General features: G+C 40.1%; 1 protein-coding gene across 2 annotated transcripts; it reads left to right on the top strand.

Annotated features, from left to right (window-relative positions):
• Window positions 1-1634: 1634 nt before the first annotated feature.
• rbbp5 (retinoblastoma binding protein 5) lies at window positions 1635-15905 on the top strand. Of its 2 annotated transcripts, none has more exons than XM_076156653.1 (14): window positions 1635-2011; window positions 3385-3410; window positions 4195-4367; window positions 4514-4654; window positions 5829-5991; window positions 6503-6612; window positions 7057-7176; window positions 8164-8317; window positions 9268-9339; window positions 9958-10075; window positions 10387-10456; window positions 12370-12605; window positions 12996-13073; window positions 15566-15905. In XM_076156653.1, the coding sequence occupies exons 1-14, from the start codon at window positions 1993-1995 to the stop codon at window positions 15616-15618; spliced, it is 1533 nt and encodes a 510-aa protein (XP_076012768.1). In that variant the 5' UTR covers window positions 1635-1992; the 3' UTR covers window positions 15619-15905. The 2 variants fall into 2 exon arrangements, with proteins under 2 accessions (XP_076012768.1, XP_076012767.1); XM_076156652.1 differs by having other exon boundaries at window positions 12996-13214.
• Window positions 15906-19510: the final 3605 nt, after the last annotated feature.

Below are 19510 nucleotides of genomic sequence, written 5' to 3'. Positions count from 1 at the left end.
TTGCCAGTTTACTGCCGAGGTGCACCTGAACAAGGCACCGAACACTCAACTGCTCCATGGGCGCCATAGAATGGCTGCCCTGCACCCCCTCTGTACTTCTTACGCTGGAAATACGAAATATCTTTGAGTCAACTTTACTATGTATATTGTTTGGGCACTGTCAGAAAACCTGGGTGTAACAGCTGACGAGGATCTAACTTTCAGCAGCCATATTAACAACGTTTCAAGGGTTGCTTATTTCCATATCCGTAATATAGCCAGAATCCGACCATTTCTTAGCAAAGCGGATGCTGAAACACTAATCCATGCGCTTGTAACCTCTGGACTGGATTACTAACGTTCTCTTCTCAGGTTTGAACTCCTCTGCCCTAAAGAAACTGCAGCCTGTTCAAAACACTGCAGCAAAACTAATAAGGAGAACCTGGAGATTTGACCATATTACACTGGTCTAGCATCGCTACACTGGCTTCCTTTAAGATATTACTTCTTACTTAGAAAATACTACATGACCTAACCCCTGTCTATCTTTCTAACATTATTTCCAGGTACATTCCCGCGCGACCATTAAGATCCCAGCAGGGAGGCCTGCTTGTCATTCCGAAAATCAAGACAAAAACCTTTAGAGATAGAGCATTTTCGTATCGCGCTACTTTGTTCTGGTAAATGGGCAGGAGGCACAGTCTCCTACTTGCAGAAAAGTGATTAGCCAACCCAGGTTAAACCCAGGGCCCAATTAGACTTAGTGCACTCTGGTTTGTGATAGTGTCAGTGTAGTAAGAGGATGGGGCACATAAGCTGATTTTCTCTCTCCATCCTTCTCACCTTACTTACTATGTCTTCTGATGTCCACTGATCGCCTCTCACGCACCCTTGAGTGTGGGGTCCACGGGTCAGCTGTTTTTCAGCTCAATGGCTGTTTCAGTGACGGACGGCCAGGGGCGATGCTCCACCACCAGGACTCTGCGGCTCCCTGTCCCTCTCCCACTTTGCCCCCCATCCCATCCAATCTTCCATGGCATCCCATCTTCCTCCCCACTTGGCCTCCCACCTTCTGCTCTGCCGGGCTTTTCCTTGTCTTCCTTGAGAGCTTTGGGCTGGGTTGGGAATTTTCCTGATGTTGTGGCTCTGTAAAGCCCTTCGAGACATTGTATGTGATATTGGGCTATACAAATTGACTTGACTTGACTTGACTTGACTTGACTTGACTTGACTTGACTGGGCCCTGACACCAAAATGGAGTAGTATGAAAGTGTATGACGCCACAATTGTTTAGGGAAGATGCCACCAACAAAGCTCACATGAACACTGTGACATCATAATCTCCATTATTCTACGGTGCATGAAATAATGTAGTAATATAACGTATAATATTAGCTATGAAATGTAAATGAAAAAAAACAAGGTCGTGTGAACTTAGTAAGTAGGCGTGAATGTATAATTAAAGAAACGACCTTGTCAATAAGAGTAAATAATAGACACTGTCATGATCAAGATGTGCAAAAACCCTTAGTTAAAAATTAGTGACGACAGACGGAAAGAAAGAAAGACAAGCGTTTAGTTCAGGCATATTTTAAGGACGTACTGTTCGGGGTCCTCACTGAGGCTCGGCGCCGCGTTTTGTTGGCAAGCTCCGCCCTTCAAGCCTATGCCCGCGGAAGTCAGTGCAGAAGTAGTGATATTGACAGCTGCGAAGCTTTTTCTGCCATCATCATAACAGCTCAGTAATATCCTTACATTTATTGAGATTAGGTTATGATATGAGATTATGCGCTAAAATATGAATTATAGAATTGTTTGGGTTTGAAGCAACATTTTCTGGAGTGCCTTGCGCGAGCATAAGCGCCTGGCCAATCCGAGCGCGTGAATGCTACTCTAGGCGGCTCGTGTCCGGAAGTATCGGGGGGGGGAGAAAGTAGTAGTAAACACCGAAGTCGTTTCTGAAGATTTCTGTGAAAATACATTTGAAGAATCTGCATCATCGACCGCCCAGCAATGAATCTAGAGCTACTTGGTAATTCTGAATGACATATTTCTTTGTTACTCAAACTCCCGACTGTTTAAACACCTCTGCTTACTCGATATGCATATCAGTAAAGCTAGCAAGCTAACAAGCGTCGATATGTGAATGATGACTGATTGTTCTTATGTCGTATTTAACTCTTCCCCTTAACTCTCTGAGTGTGTGGGCTGATTGCTAAAGTACACCAAGGCTTTCATAATTGTTCGCATACTCCCCATACATCCCGTGGAATAATCAATGAACTCAGTTTACATGCTTTCAAGACACATTTTGTCGGTACTACTACCACGAAGATCGAAATAATATGATTCCATCGTTCACTTAATACATATCACCATGCTGTTTATTTGATCTAGAAAGCGGAGAATGTTAACGCCAGTTTTTTTGCTGGGGAGCATATAAAACCCATGTTGTGTAGGGGTTAGATACATTATAAACTTGTCCTAACCCTTAATTCGGAGATTAGATTAGAACGCGCCAGTGTTGTACATCACTACAAACGGCATCGTATTCAAATTGTTTGATTGAACCATCGAGCAGAAACACACAATCTACCTAGTGGCTCTTGAACCTTAATTCCAATTCTTAGCTATTTAAATTCAGCTTTTAAGATTCAGCAAATACAAAATAAAATTAAGTTCCTTTCTATAACCCAATATCACAAACAATGTCTCAAAGGGTTTTACATAGACCCACAACATTCACAGATGGCCTCTGTATGAACAGCCAGGTGTGGAATAGGAATGACAGATGGAGAAAATACCAAAATACAGCATAAGATGAGAAGCTTGAGTCCACATTGGGCCCAGTTTAACATTTTCCAGCATTCTTCTAACATTTTCTATTGTGCAGATGGTCCCTCTCAATTTGATTTGTCACACAATTAATGGACGGTGTGTTTTTGCTAGATCACATACCACCTATGTTGTTTTTATTGAAGCAGACATTTTTGACAGTGCGCACACAGTTATAGGACATTTTGGAGATCGTGTTTTATACAGAAAGAGGGGGGAAAAGAGAGAGATAGAAAGAAGGTTGTACTATTATTATTAGTAGTAGTAGTAGCAGTATTGTTGTTTAACCTTTTTCATAGACCCTGAGGTAAAATAGACAATATGAGGTACAAGTAGATTGAAATTGAAACAGCAGGAAGCCACGGCTGCTGGAGGTTGTGAGAACATGCCACAGTGGTGTGGACGCAGAGTCCAGGATGGCATCAGTGATCAGCGAAAGAAACTTCGGTGTTCAGGTTTTCAGTCATTGGTCTGGCATAGCCTGTAGATCTGTGAAGTAAGGGAGAAATGGTTGCCATCTTTTATATGGTTTTAATTATTGTTCAATTGACTTGTTTTCACCTTTCCTAGAGTCCTTTGGGCAGAACTATCCAGAGGTAAGCTACAAACATGAGCATCAACCTGATCTAACAAGCACACTGTTGCATTGGGTAGATGTTCATGATGTATGTCATCCACAATTTATTTGTCCAGGTGACCAAAGTTTATTTACACTGTTCAGAAAAATGTTCAGTCCATTCACAATATACATGCTAAAGGTATGTACTACTGACCAAAAGAAATGAATGTATCTTGCTAACAAGTATTGCCTTTGTATCCAAAGCCTGATGTAGTGTATGGCTCTATGCGGATGAGCTCAGTTGTTTGAAGATAAAGTATATGATGACAGAAGACAATTGACATAAATTACCTACAAATACATTTAAGTATAAGCGATGTGTTGGGAATGGAACAAACATAAACAAAGCCCAAAGTTCATAGATGTGTATTACTGACTGTATTGTAATAAACCGTTGTGGATTAACTCAAAATTTGAATGGCTCAATGTTCAATGGTGAATGAACACATGCAGTTCTACCAACCACACTTTTGCTTTTTCTAGAACTGGTGAGGGTTGTATGGTTGAAATTAAGTAAACTCCACTTTTGATTTGCCACATCAAGCCTAAGACTAGCTGTGAAAAGGTGAAACATGTCAGGCGGAATATATCTTCTGAAGATCATGTTGAAGGCTGCCATTCTGCTGTTTAGCTGTCTGAAAGTGGCACCTTCCATTACAGTACACATATTCCAGTGCAGCGTGAGTCTTGGTTGTAGTCTTCTTCCTGGTTGTATTTTTGTCATTTCTGACCAATATGCAAGTATCCTTTGTGATTTTTAGGAGGCAGATGGCACTCTGGACTGTATCAGCATGGCCCTCACCTGTACTTTTAACCGCTGGGGCACCCTGCTGGCTGTTGGGTGCAATGATGGCCGGATTGTCATCTGGGACTTCCTCACACGGGGCATTGCAAAAATCATCAGTGCACACATTCACCCAGTTTGCTCGTTGTGGTAAAAACATTGCACATTACAAAATTACGAAAAAAAAAATATAATATATGTCTTTTATATTCATGGCATTATATCAATAAACTTGACCTTCACAAGAAAGTGCATCATGAAATTCAATTTACATTATCATTGTGTGTTATGTCCAGCTGGAGTCGTGATGGCCACAAGCTGGTCAGTGCTTCCACAGACAACATTGTTTCACAATGGGATGTCCTGACAGGAGACTGTGACCAGAGGTTCCGTTTCCCCTCACCCATCCTGAAACTACAGTATCACCCTCGAGACATGTGAGTGATATGATGTCAGTGTTTGCATCTCGCAACTAATGTGTCCCACAACTGCACAGACTTTTGACACTTTTTTGTTGTTGACAAGCCGCAATGTTTCTGGGGGAATGTCCTTTGGATAGATCAAACAAAATTGGAGCCTTTTGGTGTGACATTTCAGCTCTATGTATGAAAACAATCTTTTTTAGAAAATAATACCATCTTCACTGTGAAACATGGAGGAGGTTCAATTCTGTTATGGGGTTGCTTTGCGGTGTCTCACACAGTGCAACGTAAAATCAGAAGATTAAGTCTTTCTGGAGTTAAACATACTGCCCAGTCTTGGAAAGCAGGTCAATGCTCCTCCCAACAGAATAATGACAATGAGTGGAACAAACTACTTGCTGAAAAGTGTAGTTCTCTCATTCAGAGGTACAGAAAGCGCTTGATTGCAGTGATTGCCTCAGAAAGTTGGGAAGCAAAATATTAGGTTGCAGCCAATGATACCTTCCGGGGTCCCCAAAGCTCTAAGATGGAGAAAGTACGGCAACATGCAGTCATTATGAAAACTGCTGGCTGCTATGATTTTCAGTTATTTTCTTAAAACATTGTTACAGAATAAATAATGTACAATTCGATCAAGTATACAACAATCCAATTTAAAAAAAGTTTCTATTTGGCATCATCATTGACTATAATTTTCAGAAATTACAGCCATTGCTGATTTTTGTGGTAGAAGTTGTACCTGTTGTTGTTGTATCTGTCAAATAGTTTGAATCCATTGCTGGCCCTTGTCCTTCTTTTCTCAAGTATTTTATATTGAAGTATCAAGTGAAAGAAAATTGAGCATGCTGTGACACATTTTTAAAAAAGTTTACAAGAAACAAATGAAAATAATAAGTAACACTCAGATTGTACACATATAGGGACACAAAAAACAAGAGAAGAGTACAACTACTCAGAATATTACAGCTTTTAACAAACCAGCTCTTTGTCCGGCAGGACTTATTGAGTGTGATTTAAAAAAAAAAAAAAAAAAAATATTATTATTATTTATTTAATTTTCTGAAGATTGAGAAACAACACAATGTCTTTAAGCTACTCTGAAACCGAGGGAAGGTGAGGAGATATCCACTGAGTAGTGAAGTAAGTGCATACATAGGCCCACTGATCACTCTCACTCTGTTGTTTTTAGTGACAAGGTGCTGGTGTGTCCAATGAAGTCAGCCCCAGTTCTGTTGACTCTATCAGACTCTAAACATGTTGTCCTGCCTGTGGATGATGACTCAGACCTCAATGTGGTGGCAGCATTTGACAGGCGGGGCGAGTACATCTACACTGGCAATGCCAAAGGAAAGGTAAGCTGATCAGGACATTCCTCCATGTCCTGATACATAAATGCTGAGGGTGCATTAATGAATCAGTATTTAGAATATTCAGCACAAAGATTTGTAATGTGATAAAACAAACTGTTACTAAGTGATGTTGGTAACTTAGATGCTTGTAAATTACCTTTCAAACAAAACGCCCTCATTCATAAAAGTTGCCTCGAAATATGTTTCTCTAGATTATATGTATCTTCGCCAGTGTAATTTCAGCTCATTCAAGTCACCATGGTTTTGATTAGTGCACTGGAATCCCATTAAAGTCATGTTAGCTGCGGCTGTTTTGCAGGAGGACAGCCAATTACAATGAACATGTTGAGGAAATAATTCATATTTCAGACCATACATTTACCACATTAGAGCTCATAGTTTTTAGAGAGGATGTTTTAGAGCGGTTCGGGATGTTAAAGCTGAAAGCTGAAATACTCATTTTTGAGTATGGCCCATTGTGTTCATGTTCATATTGTCATGTCTCTCTGTACAGATCCTGGTGTTGAACACAGACAGTCAGGAACTGGTGGCGTCCTTCAGAGTGACCACTGGCACCAGCAACACCACTGCTATCAAGTCCATTGAATTTGCACGCAAGGGCAGGTGAGAAGCATTTTGTAGTTGTGGAAGGTCCAACCCTTTCTACACCTTCACTGTGCATTGCGTGCGTGAGCTTGTTTGCCTTGTACCACTACCAAAACTCAGAGAGCAGTTATTCCTATCTGGACACATGATTTGATGTATCATAAACATCATGATCATAATAAGTTCAACACACAGGAAAACCGTTCAAAAGTTAAGCCAAAACAAAAACTGGTTACTACAGTTATTACAAACAGACAAACCAACCAGCATGAGTGAAAACGTAATCATCTTGGCAGAGGTTATAGTGTCTGATAAATCTGAAAGTAGATTAATTAAATCACACACACAATACAATACAATACAGTACTTCCATTGTTTAAAAAAGTGATTTAATGACTTAAAGCCATTTTAAAGCGTAGGTCTTTTTGTCTAATCGGACTTTTCTGCTTGTGTTGTGCATAGTTGCTTCCTCATAAACACAGCAGATCGGATCATCAGGGTATATGATGGCAGAGAGATACTGACATGTGGCCGAGATGGTGAGCCTGAACCAATGCAGAAACTCCAGGACCTTGTTAACAGGTATATCAGCATGTTCCATTTGTTCTCTTATCTTGAGAAGCCATACAGTGACAGCTGTTATTAGACTTTGTGTTATCATTGCTGTTTTTTGCTTGCTAACTAATTTTACTAATGTTTGCAAGCTAGCTGGCAATAACTCGCTCAAGTGAGTTATTGCCAGCGGAGGACATGTGCGTGCGTGTGTGCCCGTGTGTGTTTGTTAGGATTTGCAACGAGCACCATTCCTCCTATCGCCTTCAAACTTTGCGTCCGGGATGTGCTTTTAATTTATTCCCATTTTTATGTTGTGTTATATTTGCTATAACAAATTATAGTAGTGGTAGATGGGAGGTATGTATGAATGACATCATTATTAGTGATATCACTTCATTATGACTGGGGTTAGGGGTGAATAATGTCACAGGGGCACACTGGATCAGTACGGGTGATGGGTGCTTGGTATAATGGTATTTTCCCTCGACAGTGTATTTTATGAATAGCTTTCCCAATGTGTAAATAAAGAATGCTTCTTTAAGGATATAGGTATTTATTAATGAGGAAACATGGTTGCAAAATGCAGTTGTCCTGAAATGATACTTTAAAATCTTTGCTAACAAGATAACATTTGAAAAGTAAAATTTTTGCCAATGTCCCCTTAGTGGGTCCGTCCATAATACTCCCACCTTCACCAATTAAAAGGTGTCCTCCATTACACTCTAGTAGTGCCCCATGGTAATGCAAGCCAAATGAAACGTATAAGCTGTGACATATAAAATATGACAACTGCACAGACTCTACTTTAACCCTTTGATTGCCAAGTCTATTATTGCTAATTGAAAAGCAATGTGTTTGTATATGTAGTCTGTGAGGTAACTGATAGTTTGGGATTAACATTGTGAATTTCCTTGTCTTTCTCATGAAGAGTTCATCAATTGGGATTGTGCCACAAATATAGAGAATTGTGAAGAGGTAGACAGGCAATTTACCTCTTCTTTTTCTGCGTTCCAGGACACCTTGGAAGCGCTGTTGTTTCTCAGGGGATGGTGAATACATAGTTGCTGGGTCAGCCAGGCAGCACGCTCTTTACATCTGGGAGAAGAGTATCGGAAACCTTGTGAAGATCCTACATGGAACGAGAGGGGAGCTCCTTTTGGATGTTGCTGTAAGAAACCTTAACACGTTTGTGTTCATCCTCAGTAATTTCCCTTGGGATAATAAACTTTTGTCTGATCTTTGTAATATGCTAATGGCTGAATCAGTGGAATTAGTGAAAACAGTGGAATGTCTCTTTAAGGCTTTAGGATTTTGGAATTTTCCAAATATTAAAACAAAAACAAAGATTTCTCTCTTTCTCTGCCCAGCAAAGACAAAGGATTACTCGACTCTGTGTCTATATGGGTGTCCAGGCACATTCAGTATGTTTGTTTCAGGCATACAAAACATTTATTATACCTCATGCCTATGCCAATAATATATGAATGTGTTTTGTCCGGTAATGGGATTGAAAGTTAGGCCCTAAGGAGTTCTCATTTAAGAGAGGCAGATTGTTCCATCTCCAGAACTGTCGCACTGTTGGCATTGATTGTTATTTCGAGATCGACAAGGAACTGATTTTATCTCAGTTGTGTCGAAAGGAAATTCAGATTTGTACAGGGAAAAGAATTAAGATTAGTAATTGCTTTTTATTCCCACAGGGTCGTTAGTAGTTGTATTAGAATCAGTACTAATTTGGGGTATCAGATGAGAAGTGGATTCACTTTTTAACTGGTGTTCCGATAAATGGTTGGTTTTATCTTTATCAATGATATTTATATATCATAGTTAGTACCCCAGGTTTGTAGTAATAGTCGCTCAGCACTTCTGCAAGAGATAAGATCGAACTCGGTCTGAAGATTTAGCAGCTTCTTAAAAAGGTCTGGGAAAGGGATAGCAACCACTAGAATTGAAGTTGTAGTGGTAGACCTGGTCGAGTAAAGGGCAAAGCCTATGAGGATAGTTTTGCAAGAAGGGAGGTAGGGAAGGAAAGAGAGACAAAGAGAGAGAAAAACCTTTTTGAAATGTTCTTGTTCATGTTGTGACCCTATGTTGTTTACCATCATACCTCTCTTCCAGTGGCATCCTGTGCGTCCCATTATTGCCTCCATCTCCAGTGGAGTGGTGTCCATCTGGGCCCAAAATCAAGTGGTAAGTGAAAGGGTGTTTAGAATCCTTTCAACCTCTCAGAACAGTGGTGGCCGGCGAGTAGTCAAGTAAATTGTATTTGTAAAGCCCAATATCACATACAATGTCTCAAAGGGCTTTACAGACCCACAACTTGAGGAAAATTTTCTCTAGGAAGACGAGGAAAAACTCCTGAGTTAATGCAGTGGTCGCCAACAGGAGCTACCAGTCGTTCGCGACACGGTTCTGAGTAGCTCGCGAAAGGTTCAAAGAATACGTACATTTGACAACACAACGTCACTTGGTAAAGCTGTTTAAATTTCTATCCAATCAAATTCACAGACATCCCGCCCCCTTTTGTCACAAAACGATAACAGGCCAATCAGCTGTCAGTCCAACAAATGACGCTGCTGTCGTGTTTTGGTTACGTGACACCGTAACATTCGGCCGGATCCAAACATGACCGTTTGGATTGCATTGACAAAACTTGGTTATGTATTTGGATTAGCCTTGATCGGTCCCATTGGGCCACATCAGTATTTGCTATTTCCCATAATTAAGCCCATAGAAGGAAAAGATGAGTTCCCCAGGCTGAACACTAGATTACACGTGGTGTACAGCTGTATGTGTGCTTTCCTGCAGGAAAACTGGAGTGCTTTTGCTCCAGACTTCAAAGAGTTGGACGAGAATGTAGAGTACGAAGAGCGAGAGTCAGAGTTTGACATTGAGGATGAAGATAAGAGCGAACCTGAGCAGACAGGTAAACTCACACACACTTGACAACATCTTACCTCTAACAAAATGCTTACTGTTAGGTTTGTGCTTTATTGGTAAGGATTCTTTCAGGTTCTGTTGTGTAACATTACATTTTGTATAAACATCTGAAGCCATTCAGCATGAAAATATGCAAATAAAATATCAAAAAGAAGATTTCTGGAAGGTAGCAAAAACGTCTACTTATTCCCCAATGTACAGTCTCCATTGTACATTGCACAACCACCAACTGCTATGATGTAGCTGCTATGATTGTTTTGTCTCCTTTCCATATATGCATGTGCGGCTGTGTTGCAGGTGCCGATGCTGCTGAGGATGAGGAGGTTGATGTCACCACAGTTGACCCCATAGTTGCTTTTTGCAGCAGGTGAGTGATGATAGCAATGCTGAGTGTTATGAATATATTAGCTACATCGATTTCATACCACTACATATTGAAAATCATGGAAAGAATAGTTTATCTCCTTCATGGCGTTATCATTTGGCTTCACAGACAGATTATTTTGGGTTGCAGCTCATCGTAAATGTAGAATGTACTTTTTAAAGAAATGCCATGAAGTTTTGTCAGATGGATACACACATATTGTAGAGCTGCAATGCCGCCTATAGTGACTGGAAGGTAGATCTGTGCTCTTTTGTGCGTGAATTAACTTGACTACTCACTGCAGATCTACTTTGTGAACAATGGGTGTGCTGTGTTGATCGACATACAATAATAACAAATGGCAGCTTGCCAATTTTATGCATGCATACCGTTAATCTATTTTCCGATCACCATAGTAGCCTTGCATGGAGTCCTTATAGTCTGACATATGACACGTAAACACCAAATGATACTGTAGGTCTCTGAGGGAAGTTTGGATCTGATATAGCCGAGTGTTCATCAGATCTGTAGCTAATGACTTGACTTTCTTTTTCTTTCGCTGTAGATATTTTGTTAAGTCTTTCCTCCTTTCCATTGATTTATTTAAAATGTTTAAATTAGGACAGGGTGATATATCAATGTTTGTTTGTTTGATCTAACAGTGTTTTCATAGCAATGCAGTGTGTAAGTGGCACAAATTGATGCTGTTGTATGAGCATTTGTACAAATTAGCACTGTAGACACAGATGACCACAACATCTTTTCTCAAATTGATGTGCCATGTATAAGGCATGCATGCACATGCATGCAAATATTGGCTGGATCTAGTTTTCTTACTTATGCTGTATTCGCATTCTCACAAAACAGACGATACCTGAAACAACTATATGCATTTCTGTACAAAAAAGGAACAACAGCAGGATGATGATCTTCTGCACTTCCATGTTTATACTTATGTGTTTTGGTTAGGTTGCTTGTCACCATGTTATCACAATGTTAACATCTCTTTCACGTTTTAGCCATCGTTGTCAAAAATTGAGCAACCCACAAGGTTGACAAACTGTGCAGAGCAGGGCAGTAGTTAAGAAATGACAGTTAGGTCCATAAGTACTCTGTATATCTGTAAGCTGGGCAGTCATGGATTTGTTGGATCTGTCGTAGAGATGGTTTTGGCTTCCCTTAAGCCAGAGTCTCTAAACAGGCTTGTATTCTTGTGACTGAAATCGTAACAGCAGTTAAGAACAGTGCACATGAATAAACTTAAACGTAATAAATAAGTTAAAGTTTTAGTCTATTTTTACTTTTACACAATGTTTTCATTACAATATTTAACATCTTGTGTAAACATGCATTCTCTGTAAATTGTTCAACAGAGAATTCAAAAATTTTAAGAAATGCAGTGCAATTATTTGTACAGTATTGTAGTTTAGAAAATACTGGAATATATTTAACATGAATCTGGCATTTTTCCAGTGCTGAACTGAAAAAAGGTGTAAATATGTATTTGTATGAGAGAGGACTTGATCTGTGTGTGCGCCTTTTTTCATATGTTCAGGAAAATCACAGCTGTAGCTAATCACATTAATAATAGCTGTTTTGCCATTTTGGTGTTTTATGTTACATGTATGCATTGAAATACCATGCTTCTTTCTTGGTGTTTCTTGGTGTGTGGTATGAATATGGCCCTGATTCTTCTATGTTTTTCCGTATTGGATACAGATACTTACTGCCTGGTTGTCGGAACAGATATGGTGGAAAATATAGGGACAGGGTTCTAGTATTGTGCATGTCTCACCTAGAGGAAATGGACACATCCATTCAATACATTTTGTCATACCTGTGTTGTTATTGTGTGAGATAAATGATGTGCTCTGAAAAAGGGCTGTTGAGACGATATTTTGGGTTTGTGCCTATAGTGATGAGGAGCTGGAGGACTATAAGGCCCTGCTGTATCTTCCCATTGCCCCAGAAGTTGAAGACCCAGAGGAGAATCCCTTTGGCCCCCCACCAGACACATCAGTTCAGGCTTCTGCACCGGAGGACACGTTGACCACTGGTGACAAGAAGCAGCGCCAACCTTCATCTGAAGGAGGCCCCGCTAAGAAGAAGGCCCGCACTACCACTATTGAACTGCAGGGGGTGCCCAATGACGGTGAGATGGTTAAACATAATTGTTAAAACTGTATAAATGTATGTCACAATACCAAGGTTGAGTTCAGTGATGACAAATTTGAGGAATTACTTTGAGAACACAGAGAATGTGTTCTCTGTGTTCTCAAAGTAATTCCGGAAAGAGTGTGTGTGAGAGAACCCCAGGCCATACCCATCAGCTAATGTTCACCATAAACACATACCCATGAAAGATGAGTTTTCTAAATTGTGTTGGCCATCGTCCTCATGGGACATGATCAAAAACTTAAAATAAAAATTCATAACACAATTAATAATTGTGTGTTTCAATGTCACATGTCTTATCCCATGAAAGGTAACTTACATGGGCAAAAAGTACAATATCTCATTTGGCGATTCTTGCTTTCCTCAGAGGTACATCCCCTACTTGGCGTGAAGGGAGATGGAAAGTCCAAGAAGAAGACAGCGGGTCGGCCCAAAGGTTCCAAAGGTAAAGACAAAGATTTCCCCTTCAGGCCCAAGCCCTACAGGGGTGAAAGGCCATCCTACCCCATGGAAACCCTGGGCAGCGCTGGCCCAGGAGCAGGAGGAGGAGGGATGAAGGGCAGGGCAGAGGGGGGCCTGGCCACAGGTAAGCATGTCACTGCCCATGCTTCTTGGTCTGGGAGGTACCCTAGTCCTGCTGCCCTGCTAGTCTGGCTGACTTTTTGCCAGCCTGGTTTATCTCCTAACCAGGCCTCTATTCCTACCGCCCACTTCAAACTACACAGCAAAACTGACCAAGAGCTAGCATGCCATAAAGCTACAGTCTGGACTAGGCATGCAAATTTGAAACAATTTCTTTAACCAGTAGTTGAAGCATCTTGTCAATCAATAATCATTTAACTGTTTTAAAACCTCTAAGATAACAGTTATAATGATACTTGATTAAAGCAGGGTGGAGTTTGCTCAAGAAGATTTATACAGACTGGTGTCAAAGGCACTTAAACATCACAACTCAGCGATGCTGTGGACCTCAATTCTTTGGGGCTTTAATAAAATAAGGTACAACAGAAAACTGTATTTTTGCAACACAACATATTTGAATAAAGTCGGTGATGGGTCCCACCTTAAATAAGAGAAGGAAAGCTTTTCCAGATCTCTTGATAGGCGTTAGTCTTGCAGATTTTGATTTAAGAATAAACTCATGTGCACGACTAAATTAGTATACCAGATGGAATGTAACATTTATCCTGAGATAAACAAAACATATAAAACAGAACTGATTCCTGCCATGTATTTTGGCATGAAAGGTCTAAAAGAAAGCTGCAATAACAATGCCACTCCTTCACAACCAACCCATCTGGAATCTCAATGTACGGATATTGCCTTGCCTCTGGGTCGCCAATATCGTTCATTATAACAAACACTTCTAATCCTGTTGTTGCCAGAAGGAAATAACACTTTCTTGTGTTTGAATTGTCTTCCCTTTATTATTGAATTTATGCATACATTGCTTTTTTTCATTCCAGACTGTGGCTTTATAACTTTTCCGCTGCGCTAACCTCAGCCTCACTCTGCCTACTTAGACATATTTTAAAGGTGGGACCTGTTTGAACTGTAGCTGGCACATACATGTATACAAATGGATAATGTTGGTAAGGTGCTGCTTGTTTCCCTTTGAGCTAGTTCGCAAGTCTATACCATCCCTCCTGCTTGGCCTTTGACCCTCCTGCTCCCACTACCACCTCGCTCCTTCGGGCTTGTCATGTTTTTGCTTTCAAATCAGCTTGATTTGATTCTGTGTATGAGAGACATTTGTGATGGCACTACATATTTACAAATTCACTTTCATCATTATTAGAACTTTGATCAGTAGCCCAAGGCTCAGTTATTGGAACTAAATCTCTATTGGAGTAACATTCCTGTGCAGAATATAAATGATACCAGCAGTAGGCTGCTTTCTGTATTTAATGATTCATCATTATTACTTCTTTAGATTACAGAGCTGTGAAAAACTTAATTGATCTCTATTGCCTTTTATTCAAATGTGCAAAAATGGTCTCGGAAATTGACTTGATTGATCGGGTTGCTCTTCTCAGTTAGTATCTGATCGATGTTCTTTTTTTCTAACATTATTAAAATAGTCTACATTTATTTTAAGTTAAACTTTCCTCCTCTTGTTCAAATTGGTTCAGCCAATCAATCATTTATGTTTTTATAATTTGGGAAGCACCAGCTTTTGATGTGCTTCTGCATACCTCTAGGTCAGGGGTGGGGAACCTCCGGCCCGCGAGGCCGTTTGGTCTGGCCCCGAGACAATACTGGCTCTTTCGATGACGGCATATAAATAATTATACTGTGTCCGTTATTATTATCCGTCAACAACAGTTTTGTATTCAATCGCAGCGCAGATTTCTAAGCTGATTTTCGAAAATCGGTAGCAGGATTGAGAAGCTGCGTGCTGACACAAATATAGGTTAGGTTATTTGGCAAAACTGAGATGCCAAAAATCTGGCTCCAATTTATTCTCAAAACAAAACCACTCACATCTGACGTAATATAATAACCAGGTTGGTGATCCAATTTATACATTATTACATATTGTATTGTAGACAGATATTAATCAAATCAAATTTATTTGCACCGTATATCCCAATATCACATACAATGTCTCAAAGGGCTTTGCAGGCCCACAACAGCAACTAGTTGGCGCTCCACTTTTGTTTTTCTTCAGTCATTATTCCATATAAACATCAATATTTGACTAAAACAATAGGAAATTATTCCTCACTGCTCGGCTCACAGAATGGTCATAAATCACCACCTTCTGCCGCGGAGTGGAACTACAGCTCTTAAAGACCAAACTGTTCAGTGCAGTGCATGTTCTATAAGCTCTTGTTGTTTTTTTGTTTTTTAGTATACTGTGACCACTTCTGTCACTGAACCTTGAGTGGCGTCATCTCTTACTTTATCTGACAGTATGTGTTCTTAAATCTGCAGGTAGCCTGGTTTCACAGTCCTACAAACAACATGATATTGGAGGGATGGACTGATCATTGCCACATACTGTCAGAAGGACCACCAACAGGCGGAGAAAACAACATAAATCCCAGTGTGATGGAGAGACTTTTCTGTTCCAAACAGCACAGCATCACAGAGAACAATTGAACCTGGATTACTGACAGTAGCTCGCTGAGTCTGAGGCAGTAGCATAATTTCATGTATTCTCTCTGTAGGATTGTTATGTTGAATAGAATGCAAATGTGGCCACTGCTAGTGTCTTGATAGTGTATGTTGTATTTCTTGTTTTTAGGCATAATTAAACATTGTGATTTCTCAATACCATGTCTGATTGTTTTGTAGTGTGATTGTATTTGCTCAATTATACCGACCATAGTTAAATAGGCTTTGGTATCAATACTTCCAATATTTTTGGTAACCTTCAATACCAGCCACCATTCTAAGATATATACATTTACAGTATATGCGTATATTTACAGAGCTGAAGAAGCCCACCGAGTGGTGTTTTGTGCTAAATCTGCAGGCTGTAAATGCAGCCATCCATGCTAGAGCTCCGATTGTGTCAAACCCACACACACATACTAACACAGGTCTCTGCCTCCTTCACCTACTTCAGTGTGGTGGACCCGACTAATGCGTTCTTCTCTGTACCGGAGAATAGGGATGAGGCATTTAGTTGTATTGTTCTTGAAATTGCTATAATGCTTCCATGTGTAACAAAATGGAGTGCACACTCACTGTAAGTGTGTGTATTTGAACATCATAATGTATTTCCTGGTGGCTTGTTCTTTGACAGGGAGCCATAGGTCCATTGGAGCAACATCAGACAGTAACATGTTATCAAAGCTCCCAGTTCCATTGACGGTCATTGTTGCTGTTGGTTCTCTGAGCGTTAGAATAACCTTCCTCTCTCTTAGGATCAAACATATTTATCATCAGATTCACTGACAAAATATTTGGCATCGTTACGCAACATGTATTTGATTTGAGGGGGAGCATGAAAAATCAGCCAAACACGTGTGTCAGACATTGTAATATGACAAACCAACATATGCTAGATGAGGTTTCCACTAGGGAATTTATTCAACAAGCAAAAAGGATTAAAACAATTAAATTATATTTTTTGAGAGAAACAATCTCACACTGGGATTTCTTAGGAACCCATGGTGTGTTATAAATGCAAATACTAATGCAAATTGCACCATCTGCTGTAGGTTGAACAGAAGTATGTCTATGTCTACATGTGTATCAGTGATGGTTGTCAAGGTTTTCTGTCTGGCAGTGGTATCTGTAATGGGGTAATAAAGTCTCTGAGGCCCCCCTCATGGGCATGCTGCAGGCTTCCAGCAGCAGGGACCAGGGCTCGATTCACACGCAGGGTGAGGAACCTTGTGGGGTTGAAATCTAAAGAGTGAGTCTGGGCAGTATGGAGATCCTCGATGGCACTGGAGAGCCAGATGAGTCTCTTGAGGCTTTGGATGGTTCGGCCACGGTCATGCATCAGCTGGTGTTCAGTCACTGCTCGTCGGCTGTTGGTGGTTTGAGTTTTGGTAATGGATAAGCACAATAATGAAATAGGATAATGAACTGGCGTTTTCATTCCTGTCTTCCATATTTATAATGGAATGGCATAAAATACATATTATACCTTGCACTATGGCCATTATTCATGATTTACCGTGGCTGGCTCCTGCTTTTACTTGTTTGTTACATAAGTACTCGATCACATCACTATTTCATCACCATCCGATCATTAGGCAAGAACAAATTCACTTTTCACATATTTTCAGTATACATTAGTATCACACATCCATATGGCATCTAATCAATACACAGAACTGAGCCCAGTGACCAGAGAGAGAGAGCAGTTTGATTCTGATTCTGATTCTCACATTTCATACAAATACATACAAGCATGGACAAGCATGAGTCACCTCTCTCGCTCTCAATCACACACACAAACAAAGACACACTGAGCATACATCCTTTGCAAAGTTGGAATGATTTCAACCGACACATGACATTTGTATACACTCAAACATACCATAATATAGCATATACTGGAAGCCTTAAAACATTACTCAGGTCCAGCCATATATACAGTAGCTTAAACTGATTGCATAACGTGAACTAACAGTAGGTCTGCTGCTAACACATAACCTATAAAGACAATAAAAACGTTTTTTCTATCGCTCTCATTCCCTGCAATCCCTTTTATCTGATAAGAGTTTCTGTGGACCATCATTAAAAGAAAAAGTCTACTAACCTCATATTCTGCCGACACTGTCCAATTGCGAGGACCAGGACCAGGACAGTGAGCACAGGCTTAAAGAAAACCAGCATTATGTGTGGAAAAAACTGTAATAAAAAGTCAAATAAGTAAGAGTATGTGTAAAAGAAAACAAAAAACAACATGTTAATTTTTCAAGTTATAAATTGTTATGATAACACATAGGGGAAGACGTTATGGTTGATTTAGTAAAAGATCCTGACAATAATAAATTATTTATTTATTTTACAAGGGACCGGATCAGAATGGTCTGCTCAGCTCCTGTCTGTGTTGTTTGCTTTGTCGAGACACAGTGGCAATTGGCCCAAAGAACATTGTGTAATTCCATTAATTTATTTCTAATAATTGTCCTCAGGTAAACAAATGAATTCTATATCCCACTCAATATTCTTCACAAAAAGGATTCTGAGATAGAGTTCATGACTGCAAAAACCACTGCACATTATAGATGGATGATTTGTCAAATGTACCATGGAGTCTAAAAGACCACACAATTTAATGTTATGTTGGCATCTTGGATTTACTTTTCTTGGATTGTGTAAATCACCATATCGTTCTAGACTTCTGCTGGCCTATATGTGTTCCAGTGATTCAGCGCTGTGCACCGGCCTCCTCCTCTGAATTCCTAGAATTCCCATGTTTCTTGTCATCTTTGCGTGGCATCCATCCATCCATTCTCTGTATCCACTTCATTTCAGGTCAATATTTTTAACACTGCACACCATGGCCATCTATGGAGCTTGTGGGGCCTTTCACACTCAACCTACGGTTCATAAGATTAAATAAGATAAAAGTGTATTCTCCCCAGGGAATTTACTGTGCAACAGTTACAGTACAGTGGAGAATGAAACAAAAGAATCACCTCTCGTGCAAAAAAAGCATGCAAGAATGCATGCAAGATAACAGAAGTCCACACAATAGGGGTACAAAGCACATACAATAGGGGAACAAAGTACATGACAAAGTACAAAGTACATAAGGAGTACAAAGGGTACAAAGTGTGTTGAGGAGGAATGGTGGGGGAAGGGCCACAGAGCTGTATGCTTCCTTAACATTGGCATGCAGCAGGTCCAGTGTCCAAAAACTTGAATGTGGATTGTGTCGCTGCCAGAGAGACGTGATTTAAGTCCCAAGATATTGCGATGAGCGCGTCCGGGTGCCGAGTCTGGAGCCTCCTGACGACTGAATGGATGACGTCAGTTGTGAGTGATGCGCTGTCTGCAAGTGTGGGACTTGCATGAGAACTTGAGCCAGTGGTGTTTTCTGTGCATATTAAAAGCATCAGCTGTATTTATTTATTTTTTAAACCAAAAGAACTTAGACTGTACCAAAATAAGAAATGTATTGTATGATCTTGTAAAAAACAAAATACAGACAGATTCCAAAATTAGGCAATTTATCATTGCAGGGCAAAATGAAGTAAACTTCCTTTAAAAACATGGCTGTAAGCCAAAACAACTTGACCTCAACTGGTCTTCGTCAGGGCATATATGGCTCAAACAAAGTAAAAGATACCATTTTGGAAATGATGGAACCTTATATCACAATAACAGACAATTAAGACATCACACTACCATGCATGAACAACTTGATTTGCAAAGCAAATATACAGGGTCCAAACATCCTGACCCAAC

Source organism: Genypterus blacodes, unplaced genomic scaffold (genome assembly GCF_046128005.1).
Source record: "Genypterus blacodes isolate CSIRO-AG114 ecotype Tasmania unplaced genomic scaffold, CSIRO-AGI_Gbla_v1 ptg000070l_1, whole genome shotgun sequence".
Classification (NCBI taxonomy): domain Eukaryota; kingdom Metazoa; phylum Chordata; class Actinopteri; order Ophidiiformes; family Ophidiidae; genus Genypterus; species Genypterus blacodes.
This window is presented reverse-complemented; position numbering and strand designations above follow the sequence as displayed.

Coding starts and splice junctions, on each gene's coding strand:
- rbbp5 (XM_076156652.1), top strand. Junction 3,411..4,194: donor TTGGGCAGAACTATCCAGAG/GTAAGCTACAAA, acceptor TGTGATTTTTAG/GAGGCAGATGGCACTCTGGA. Junction 7,177..8,163: donor CTCCAGGACCTTGTTAACAG/GTATATCAGCAT, acceptor TCTGCGTTCCAG/GACACCTTGGAAGCGCTGTT.